The 12,160-nt window shown below is 43.8% G+C and overlaps 1 protein-coding gene across 3 annotated transcripts in view; it reads right to left on the bottom strand.

Moving 5' to 3' along the window:
* CTSW (cathepsin W) overlaps nucleotides 1–12,160 on the bottom strand; it is a 1,136,802-nt gene that overhangs the window by 361,861 nt on the left and 762,781 nt on the right. For all 3 annotated transcript variants that reach the window (XM_078660783.1, XM_078660784.1, XM_078660782.1), the window contains one exon: nucleotides 8,666–8,729. In XM_078660783.1, the coding sequence (XP_078516909.1) occupies nucleotides 8,666–8,723 (58 nt within the window). In that variant the 5' untranslated portion in view covers nucleotides 8,724–8,729. The remainder of the gene's footprint in view (nucleotides 1–8,665; nucleotides 8,730–12,160) is intronic.

Here is a 12,160-nt window from a genome sequence, read left to right as displayed (position 1 = left end):
GCCGCCGGTAATGCATGTTTTATTTTTTTCTTTGTTTTTTCATTTCTCTCTCTTTTTTATTACCCCGGCCCCGCCCCAATACCGATGGCTAGTAACAGCCTCTACTGATTGTAAATGACAATGCCTTTAATTTATCTGTTTTTAAAAACAACACATAAATAAAAAGGCATTGTCATTTACAATGCCAATAGCTCAAACTCTCGTAAATGCGAGACCGATTGCTTTGCAAATGCTTGTTATTCAAGCAGTGCATGTTATTCCATCAACCAGGAAGGTTTGTTGCCTTATATTGATGATGGAATGACTCTTGATTTGTATATGGCTCGATCCAAACTGAGGTGGCATGGTTGAGTAACTAGAATCAATCCATTTCTATCCCACCTAGGTACAGGAGCCTCTCAACACAGAAAAAATCTAAAAATACCTCTGGGATCGTCCACTTAATTTTATTTCGAACTTACCCTGCAGGATTAAAAATGGTTTGGGGGGGGAGGGGGGGGGGGGAGGGGGGGGTATTCCTGGATCCTTAGTATCCGGGCCCCCTAATGTATTTTTTGTGTTATTCTATTAATGATGGATGAGATGACAGAGGGATTACTTCTAGTTCCTTCATACGTTTTGATAATAACACAAAAATGTGTCTTTTTGCTCCATTCTGGATGTTGGTCTGCGTCAGGGTGTTGATGCGTGTCCTATGAGGAAGCATTACACTATCTAGTGTGTGAGGGCAGTATTTTAACACAAATGTCGTGACCCGACAGGCAGACCGGTAGAACAGGAGGACACTAGGACCCTGTGGGTCATGAGGGAGGTGACCAGGTCACCGGACACCACATCCGGTTAGGGACAGGAAGGACGGCAGTTTGACCAGGACGGGCACCAAGACAGGACGTGCATGTAACCAGTTCCAAGAAAGTGTAATAAAGAAAACGTTGTGTAACCAACCTGTGTCCAGAGTCTGATGTGCTGCCTGACGCCCACTGCAGAGAACACGACAACAAAGGGATTCCCCACTGCAGAATGCTGAGCAGCTCCCAGTGAGACAATGGGTCACTCTTTACCCCATCTTTTCTTTGGTGTGTTTCAATGTTACACAAGGGAGGACGAAGGGAAAGGTAGTACCTCTCGCCTCCCTGTGTTTTGTGTGTGTTGGTATATGATACTAAATTATGTATAGGGCTCCCGGTTTTCCGTTTAAATGATTTTTACATATAAATACAGACAGAAAACAAGTTTTCCTTTGTCTGTATTAATATGTAAAAAAGGGAAAATACTAGCACATTTTGATTTTGCCGCGCTGCTGTGCTCCAGCAGAGTTGCCTCGCCACGTCCTCTTGCTGATTCTAGGGCTGTGGCTGCCGTCAGGAACAAAACACCAGCTTCAGTGTTGCTGGAAATTTGAGAGTCTACAGAATCAACACTGATTGGCTAGCTGAAACAACGCAAGCCCAGTAATATATGCAGCACCACCCCCTTATCTATGTAGCAATAGGTAGCGCATGAAGCTGAGCCCGAGGCACTTAGATTCGAGTGTAATCACAGGGGACACTTCTAAATAATTCACTCAGGCGCTGCTGTTGTTTGTCCCGTTCAGCTCGTCGGATTGTGTTGTGTGCAGCCCCCCCTCCCTCCGTCTCACCCTCACAATAATGCCTGCTACTCCTGTTCATTGTTTTCGCGCTCAGTAAGTGCCTGCACAATGGGGGGGGGAGGGGGGGTCGTGGCAGGAGGCGCGGTGCCCTGAGCTCCGGGATGATCTGCGGCTGCCAGTGCCAGGAGGCCTGTATTGTTCTCAGCGCCCCATCTCCGCGAGGTAAATCACTCTCTCAGCCCTCCTCCCTTCCCTTGGCTCGGGCTGCGATCTCACTCTCTCGCAGACACGCCTGGGGTGGACAGGGAGGAGTGGGCAGCGGAGAGAAGAAACCGAGGGCCAGATGTAGGTCGGTCGGTAACGGCCGAAAATCGGTATTTTCGGCCGTTACCGACCGGAAAATCAGATTTGGTATGTAGGGCCCAGAATTTTACAGATTCGGTAAATTTACCGAATCTGTAAATTTACCGAATCTGTAAAATACCGAATCGGTATTTATACCTATTCGGTATTTTTGATATGTAGGTGGGACTCTTCTGAGTCCCACAACCCTTACCGATTCTGTATTTTACCATCAAATATATATGATGGTAAAATACCGATTCAGGTGTGCATGCACATGTGTGCATGCACACCTGTGCCATATGACAGGCAGACCTGCCCTTAGGGCAGGTATGCCTGCCACATGGCCCCCGAATCTTTTTTGGGGGTGCTAGAGGGTGTCAAAGTGACACCCCCTGCACCCTTGTCAAAATCTGTATTTACCGATTCGGTAAATACCGACCGGTAATGCCCCATTCATTCCTATGGGCTTCAAAGCCCATAGGAATGAATGGGCCATTATCGGTCGGTATTTACCGAATCGGTAAATACAGATTTTTACCGATTCGGTAGCAGGAACATCTGGATGTTCCTACATCTCAACCCCTTAGATTTACCGATTTTTAATTACCGAATCGGTATGATTCGGTAATTAAAAATCGGTAAATCTATTTTACCTACATCGGGCCCTTGATCCTTGTATTTTCAGCCCGGGCTGCACTGCACTGGAAGGCAGGGCTCAGTCAGACACACACAGGGGAGAGGGAGTAAGTGAGACTCAGAAACAGAGTATTTGCAGAGTTTGTGACCAGACTGCATAGCCCATAACCATTATTGTCTCTTCCTTCTGCCCGGACATGACAAAGACAGTGTCCAATTCTGCTGCCCCCCCTTTCTTACTCTTCCTTCCTCTCTTTGTCACGCTCCTCCTCACTTGCAGAAAACCGTGATTCTTCTTTCCTCTCCTTTCTGTCATTCGTTTCCCAGTGAAATGGATCCAAAAATAAGAGCACACTTGTCTTACAAAAGTCTTTTTCTGACATTTTCTATTCCAAAATGCGGCCTCAGGAGGAGAGAAAAATGGTTTTAAAATACGAACAATAAATACATAACTAAATAAAACAAGACAGAGTAGTCGCAAAGTGGCATGTTGGTTTTATTCACACCCAAACACAATAGCGCCACCTTACAGAGTTTGCCAGTCAAACGCTACTTTTCTTTTCGTATCCTTAGTTCTCTGAATAATGAGTGTAAAAGCTTTAAGTTGCGTTCCCTATGAGTGTTTAATTTTGCCAGAATGATTTTACTTTTTTCAGGCATCAAATTACTCTTCTCTAGTGCATAGTTTGAATTGAGTTGCTTCTAGGTGTTTATAGCGGGGCACAATTGGGTTGTAGCTGAAGGGAGTGTGAGTTTCTCTCAGTGGGGCAGGATGGTGTTCAGTGGGAAGAGGATGTAGCACTCTGTGCCGATGACAGAAACTGGGGGGGGGGCACACTGAACTGACCTGGGTGTCCCGGAGGGTGCTAGGAGCGCCGCAGCTTTCCCGTGCTGCTTCAGCGGGGACCACCAGCCTTCCTGATTTCCTGCCGCCTGACTACATTTCCCAGCGCCCCACGCGACCGGAAGTCGCGCACGCCCTGTCCCGCCCCCGGAGGTGCTCTTAAGTCCAACCAGAGCCCCTGCGTCGCGGGATGCGCGCGGGTGGTGCCGGGCGAAGCCCGGGCCCTCTGTGGCCCTCCAAGGCCTGAGGAGGACGGGACGGACCACCCCCCTTGGCTTTCCCACAAGAGGATGTTAGGAGACCCGGACCCCATACTTTGTGGTTTAACTAATATTCGAATTGATTTTTTTAGTGGACTCTAACTTTCGTACACTAATATTTCCTGACCGTGTTGCTGCTTGGTATTACCCATATCCATCTCAGCCTTAACCAAGCCACATCATGACGCCTAAGGGGGTTAATAGAAAAGCCATCCCTCAGAGGGGTTCGTGCCATGGGACACAAGTCCATCACCTAAATGGGACAATACTGCCCATTGCCAGAGAAACAGATGAACACGATTCTCGCCAGTCCGTAGATAGCATACTCAGCCAAGACTCTCCTCCATTAACACCCGGTATTGCGCAAAGCCTCTCACTGGTAGAGGAATTAAATATTCTGTGTAAAACTAGGTATGTTCCAGTGGAACCGACAATCGAACAAAATAGTGCTCTACCTGTCCTGCAAATACTATCGGTGCATTATCCCCTAACGACTGCCCGCTGGAACCTCCGCCATTACCTAATTTTTTTTTAACCCAAAGCATAGCACTCCCCCAGGTCTCATCCGTTAAAAGGAAGCACGGGGGGGGGGGTAAACACAATGGGATTCACCCAAAGCTACAAAAACTGTGCGTAAGCCTTTCATTGTCCACCACTAATTCCCCCTTAACCCCAGAGGCTGCAGAGGAACTAGACCATCCAATATCTCCCTCCCAGTTGGCCTTACTGTCCCAGATTGAACTACTGGTCAAATCTATTATATCGCCGTTGGTGGAAAAATTAAACACTCTAGGGGATAGGCTGACGGGCCTAGAAGAAACGATCAAGGCTAACTTGCCATCCATCAAAAACTTTGTACCATCTAACCGCTCTCAGCCACCTGCTGCCTCCGAAGCATCTACGTTAACTGCACAAAGCATTAATGTCCAAATTTGGCCACTAGCCCTTTATACATCAGCTCCAATTGCTCTCATGATCCCTTCTAAACCAGTATTAGCACAGTGTACTGCTCCTAGAGCAGAGCGTAATAAGGCACCTTATATACACCTACCAGCGGAGGCCGCCCCATTCGTGTATGTCCTTTCGGGAGTACCAGCACTCACTCATGGTAAAGTCGAAAGACAAGAAGATCTACTAAACAAGGTTATGTTTTGGCTAACAAAAAATAGACCCCTGCCAACAGACCTTAATGGTAGAGTAGTGAGTGTCAGAAGGGTGTGCTGGTTAGGTTCTCTCCCAAAAGACATCCCCGGTGATCTAGTGCTAGTTAAATTTAGGAACAGACACATTGTCCCGTACCTGCAATCCTGGCAGCCCCAAGAAGGAGACGGCCCTATATCCACCTGGGATTTACATGACTTTTGCCCCAGTGCGTCATACACCCCTCTATTTAGACCAAAGACAGTGTATAATTATTCGATGGGTTGAAGCGTCTGTGTATTGAATGGTAGTAGCTTTTCCGCTTCTAATCGACTCGAACCAATATGCAACAGCTATAAACATGGAAAGTTCTATTTTGCTTCTAGTAAATTACAATCTGATGTAATGGTAGAATTGTGAATGCTAATCCTGTGATAAGCACGTAAACAATAAGGAAATTATTCCCACAGGTTCAAAGCACCTCATATTCAAAGCAGTTTTAATACAAAAAGAATGCTAAAATGCATCTTAAGTGATAATCCGAAGACTAAAAATAGCAATAGAAAAATGTTATTGTCATCTAAAACCAACAAGGATACGAGTTTAAAGACAGGTCAAATGTGTTTATTTCCCAACCTAGTCTAAGAAGAAAATACCTGACTATCAGCATAATCACTACACTGTGTTCTTCCCCAGTTAGATATTTGAGTATCTTTATGAAGGACTGTGGGATTGTATTAGGGTTTGGTGGACCGAGCAAAAGCAGACAGGGTTGTGGAGTACTTTACATCCTCCCTTTTCTTTGCCCATCAAATTTAGAGCTGTCCGCCAGCCCCGCGGATATATCTACACATTGGCAGGAATCGCCTTCATGGCGGTTCCTGTGATTGCAGGAAAAGTTTGACAACTGCTCCATCAAACATTATGAGCTTTGCCTTAGTTTTTTATTTTTCAAAAACAGACTCCCAAAGCGGTAAAATAATGACCTCTATACCTTGGGAGTTTTCTCCATTGGTGTTGGGGTAATTTTTCCTTTTTCACTCCGCCTCACTGCCAAGATATAACAAGCAGTGACAGACAATAACAAGGTATGTGCTCTGCGATCTAAGATTATGGGTGTCGGACTCCCGCATTTAAAATAACATTATAATTATATTAGGGAAACGAAGGTATAGCTTTAAAAGTAAAAGATTTTGATAGATCCCGATGCGGCGCACGCTCTAATATATGTCTCCTTTCAGCATTAGGTTATACACATGAAGAGCATGAGAAATATAGCCCCGGTAATGTGAGCTGTATCTTTGTTTGTATTTAAAGGTTTCGACCACGGGAATCGAATGCCGTGAAATTATACATCTTGCGCGCCGTAATCATAGACGCTTTACGAGCACTTAGGATTTTCTCGGAGTAATTTGGACGCTCTTCAAGTATTTTGAACAGCGTATTTCAAGTAAGCAAGATTGGTTAACCTTATAGGTGTGTAATGAAGTATATTGCCCACTCGAATTGGCATTCTAAACCAGTTTACGTTCTGAGAAATATTGTTGTGGTAATATCCACTCTTTCTCATTTTCTGTGTGTTTTTTTGCCATTGTTTGCAGAAAAACATTTTCTGGCTACCAGACCCTGCTACACCCTGAATGTTGCAGTGCATAACTTTTCTCTGACTAATTGAGGTAAGGGCATAATGCTCTACAGTATGGAGCTCTCATGTAGATACATGTATACAACGATTAAATACTAAAGAGTATCACCCCCTCTGTTTTCTTCTATCCTTCCTCAGAGGTGCACTTGAATACGGTCTAAAGCAAGATATATTCTTTTACCATGACAGAAGTAAATAGAAACGCTATACTCCACGACATGACATACTAAGAGGTAATACCTTAGAGTGTTTTAATGGATAGTGTAGGAAATTTAGGTGTTACTGATACCTAACAACTCCATAAATTTCTTTGCAGATAGCGAAGCAACAGCAGTACAGTCTACTATATGCTGTACCAGCATTTTTACTCTATGAATCTTGAGATATGAATGTTTGAAGGAACATAACAATCTAATTCCGGTACGTTTCATACATACAGATTCAGTAGACTGATCGAGTATGTCAAGGAGTTTTGCTGGTACTTTTATTAATAGGAGCTTTTCTGTAGAAAAATAACAACAAAGATTAAACCCATTTTTGCCCCCTTTTTATTTAGCACTTAGGACATCTTATATTAGGTAGAAAATTAGCACCAATGATCTCTTTGTCTAATTAGTCTTTGGGTTTCACTATAGACTTCATCATTGTATGTTATGTTTTTTGTATCACCTTCAATGGTACCAGTATATCCTTGAGGCGTGTCTATAACTATGAGGCCTTATTATGAGTCCTTTTTTAAAAAATGAGTTAGAGGATGCTTGGCCATAGTAATGGGAGAGACACTAAAGAGTTGTTTATAATTTTGATTGTTAAGTCCTTACTATGCTTCTATGCTTTTATGTGTCTCTATAATTGTGGTATATTTTGTCCTTGTTGTAAGACATGTCTGGCAGTTTGTAAAAAAAAAAGAAATGAAATTGTATTTGTTAAAACACAAGTAGATATCTTATAATCCTGTTTTTTTAAATTGTAGAATATGCTGATTTTGTCCTGATGAAGACACACTGGCTGTGTCGAAACGCGTTGGCAGATATTCATCAACTTTGCCAATCAGCTGGGGAAATCATCATAATTCACTTCTCCTTTTTAATTTGTAGAGAACACGACAATTGAACATTGCATTCTCTTTTTATTATCCTTTTATCAATTTGTGTATTTGATTGAATATGCCTATCAATTCTTATCATTGTCATTAAATTTTATAATATCATGATTATTAGTTAGTAAATTTTTTCTTTACTTGTGTTTTGTGTGATATGTTTTATTTGTGCCAGTTGTCTACTCTGTTGATGCCTGGATACATTCTTTTGCTATCAGACAATAACAAAAAGCCATCTAACTGTCTGCCCTAAAATGCCATCCGACTGCCCACTCTAAATAGTCTAAATAGGGCGGAGAGTAGGGTGACTTACCTCATGTTCCCCAACTCCCCCAGACTGGCTGAGGAAGATTCATGTCAATGGAGTAAATTTTACACAGCGTAAACCTGGCAGTCCGACCTCTAAATCAGACAGGCTATCCAAGAGTTTGGTGGAGAGGGTAATCTGTCATTGTTGTGATGGAGTACCATCTCTGACGAATTCTAAATCGTCCACTGTAGCTTATACCAGACTTTTTTTTACCACTTGTCTATCGACAGTCTCCATTAAGCCTGCACCCTTATGGAGAGAAGGCATCCAGGTACGGACACAAAAAGCTCCAAAAAAACGGAACACCGTATTGCTAATAGGGCAGTGCTGTAGGGAAACAGTACTGCAAATATTACCACCAGAACTACATAAAATACGCCAAGGGAGCCTTCCAGAAAACATCACAATACATCAGCATAAGAGGCTTTTATTACTGGGCACCACTCTTGTTGAGTAATCTTGATTTGGGCACAATACTCCCACAGACACAAAACAAGTGATGTCTACAGTGGTAACACAACATACCTTTGTCTTTAGGTTATATATCTTGAAATTATGTAACTTGTTTGACATGAATTTTAAAAGCCGGTAGTTATCTGAGGTCTGGAAACAATATATGTTCCATTTGACATTCTTCTGCTGTCCAGATATAATTGTTTCCAAATGGAAGCATTGTAGGTGTTGTGGGTGGAAACTATAAGCAAACTCAATGCAAATGTGAACTATTCTTTGGATAACTTACATGTTCCTTACTGTCAACATCCATACAAAGTCTCCTATCCATCAAAGCCTTACCATTGTGACTTCCGTAACTCTTGTTGAAGGTAACCATAAAGTCCTTGAACATTCCCATCTCCACCTAGGAAAATCGCAAAAGTGGGAAATCGAGTTATTAGTTATGTGCAGTACCTATTAGAATTACCTATAACATTGAAATTGGTGCATTATATTTTCCATTTAACTCTCCAGCGGTCCAATTAATGACCTGCTATGACATTCGTTTACAGAAAGAGAATGGTCACAACCTTCAGAACATAAAATAACTCAAGTACTCCAAGGTAAAATTACATTTCCATTTCTTGAAAATCACACCATTCTGTGTTTTTTTTATTTGATTTTATTTTCCGTTGGGTCTCACTGCTAGGAGAGACACTCTCTGCTGGGTCTCACTGCTTGGAGAGACAACGCCTACCGGGAGCGGGACTGCGAGGACCAGAGGTGCTTGCGCCAGGTCATCGCGCGCACCTGGTGCCTCTTCCCGCCCCCTCCTCCTACTTAGCCCAGCCTCCTGACGCGAACGCGGGACGCGCGCGGACGGAAGTGCGGGCGAAGACCGGGCAAAGAGCGGGCCGTTTGAGGCCGTTCGAGGACGAGAGAGACCGGACCGGGCTATTCCCCATACATAACAACATCGAGAAATACACCTGAGTACTGTAAGTACTGTTCTCATATTGAGGCCACGCCTCTAACTCTCCAAAGAAGCTAGTCCCAACCCCTTTTTTCTAAACCGACTATCAGCCTCCACGTATGGTAACGGTGTACAAAGAACCATGGTATTAACTAGAGGAAGTAAAAGTAAGGCAAAAGGGAGCGGGGGTAAATTATTAGGACCTATGGACGATTTCATCACTAAAGCTAATTTATTCATCGATCAGAGTATCACCTTGATGGAAGGCAGGGTGTCCCTAGACTTAGAACATGCTAAGAGATCCTCGATGGGTTACTTAGCGAATGTAAGATCCCCCCTAACAGGTAGTAATCCTGAGGAAGGAACCCTTTGTGAGGGCAGGCTCAGCCTACCAAACAACGTGGATTTATCAGTATACCAGCTATCAGACTCCCAATTATCAGCCGACCAGATAACTATAGATCTGGAAAGGACACCAGAGCTCCCTCCTCAAATTACACCGGACGAAGTAAGACAAGCAAGAGGGAGAAGGGAGGGCGCGATAAGTAAAAGAAAACAAAATCTAAAAAGTAATAGCGCCACAGAAATTATAGAGATGGCTAGAGCGATAGAGAATGTACCTTCCAGGACAGAACAGATAGTAGTTACCGCAACTATAAACAATTCAGTACATGACTCACCCAATCTTATCAGTCTAGATTCACCTAGCCCCCCATCTTGCACCAACGACACAACTGCTGATAACAACCTGCAGTTCTGAGGTTCCGTGACAATTGTAAGTGATGTTTTCGACTCGCACGAATATGGTCGAGTCTGGTATTTAAGAACCGCAAATGACGAGTTTAGTAAGTATGCGCAGTTTCGCTGTGCTAACTTAAACCGTTCGTTTGATATGTGGGTTTTTCATCTGTACCCACGGGTTCCATCTTAGATACGGCATCCATTTTGTCTCTTGCCCTCAAGTAGCCAGCGAACGGACACTGTCCGCTTCGTTACCCTGGGACTTTCAAGATATTTGTGGAAGACACATGTTCTTTGTAAGTATCTTTTACGATGAGGGGGATGATACTGTAAGGCAGATGGCCCCGCTTCTGCCGTGCCGGTTTATTGTCTCAGCCGTGCATCTCATTAGGCACGTCCCTTTGATTCCTGTATCTCGTGTTTCCCGATACCTCCCCTTTTACACCCTTTTCAATCTCCCACTGTCTCCATCTTCCTCTGCACCTGTCTTTGTCCCTATTTCGATCTGTTTTACTGCCGATTGGAATTCACTAATGTTGGGAAGATGGGTTTTTACAGTTGGGAACCGCCAAATGTTTCCACACTTATGTTCCGGACCTTATGTGTACCAAAGTGACCAAAGCGACCCCTCTGGGGGATAATTATGGGAACCAGGTTGTAAACTTTTGTGTACCATGTTGTCCTATGAGTAAATTCTGTATAAAAGGAGCGCTCCACAGAACCAATTTGAAGCAGTCTCCCCAAGTTGCACGTGTTGTACTTGTTGTGACTTCTGTGTTCCCTGCAGTAAATAAACCTTGAATCTTTGACGCCGAAGGAAGTGTCCCGTGTCTCTGTAGTTTGTGCGCCGAAACAGGTATCCCATGAAGGTTATAGGTGTTGTTCCCTGGCACCGCTGGTACTGTTAAAAAGTCCAGTCCTTCAGTTGGCGCCCAACGTGGGGCGACTTCAGCGGTACCGGTCCAAAGCCTGATGATCGTGAGGAACTTCGTGTGAAATCTCCGAGGGAAGGTGCACCCCGCTTCATCGATCCTGTTGTCGGAATAAGTGGCCCGAAGTTTTTCCCTGCGAAGATTCCCGCCTCCTGACGGCTGCGACGGACCGATGCCCTGACTGTCGACCTGTCTTCGACGCCCGGCGTAGACCTTATGTACAAGCGAGACGATAGACGGGCCTGGTGACGCCATTGAAGTTCTGAGTTAAGTATTTGTGGGTCGCTCCCAGTCCTTAGTGGTTGTTCTAGCTTTTGAAAGCTTTGTTGTTAGCCTTTAAGGCTTTGTGGCAATAGCTCACTGAGCTTTGTAATAGCCTCCTCAGGCTTTGTGGTTAGCTCTCCGAGCTTTGTGATAGCCTTAAGGCTTTGTTGTATTGCATGGTTCCATTGCATTTGTGGTTCTTAGTATTGGTCCTTAGTATTATTTGACAGTTGCAATTGCCAAAAACCGAGGGTTTTGACTTACACGAGGTTTTATTGCTTCGGTAATCCTTGAAGTTTGATGCTAGGTTAGTGTGCACGATGCCTAGCCATAGTGATTTGTTTCGTATTTTCAAATGTTGCGCAATGGATTCCCGGTTGGAGGACTCGTGTCCGATACCTCCAGTTGGAACTCCGATACATGATCTTTATAGTCGACATGGGGTGGGTCCTATAATATATAATGAATACTGGGTCCGCTATACAAAGAAAGACGGTGATCTTAGATGGCCACACCATGGAACTTTTGAACTTTCGATTTTAGATAATCTTGAGGCTAAATTATTTTTAAAGAAAGCTAGGCCAGCTATGTTTGATTCCTTTCGGATATGGCGTAAAGAGGCCAAGCAGAAAGAAATCAAACAACTTAAAAAGGATCAAAAACAAGAGTTCGTTCCTGTAATGCAAGCTATAAAAGAATGTAGACAAGACAAAGAAGAAAAAGACATGGAAATCGCTACTAGATTGCATCACATGAAAATAGATAAATGTTACCCAGTTTTACCGACTAATCTAGAAAAGAAAAAAGAAGATTTGAAGGAGGATTCCTTGCTGTCATACTTGATGAAATCACCACCTCCTTATGTACAGGGTGCTACTGCTCCTGTAATTGCTCCTGTAGTACCTCCTGTTGTACCTCTTGTTGCTCCAGCGGCTGCGGGCCAGC

This window comes from Lissotriton helveticus, chromosome 9 (assembly GCF_964261635.1).
Source record: "Lissotriton helveticus chromosome 9, aLisHel1.1, whole genome shotgun sequence".
NCBI lineage: Eukaryota > Metazoa > Chordata > Amphibia > Caudata > Salamandridae > Lissotriton > Lissotriton helveticus.
This window is presented reverse-complemented; position numbering and strand designations above follow the sequence as displayed.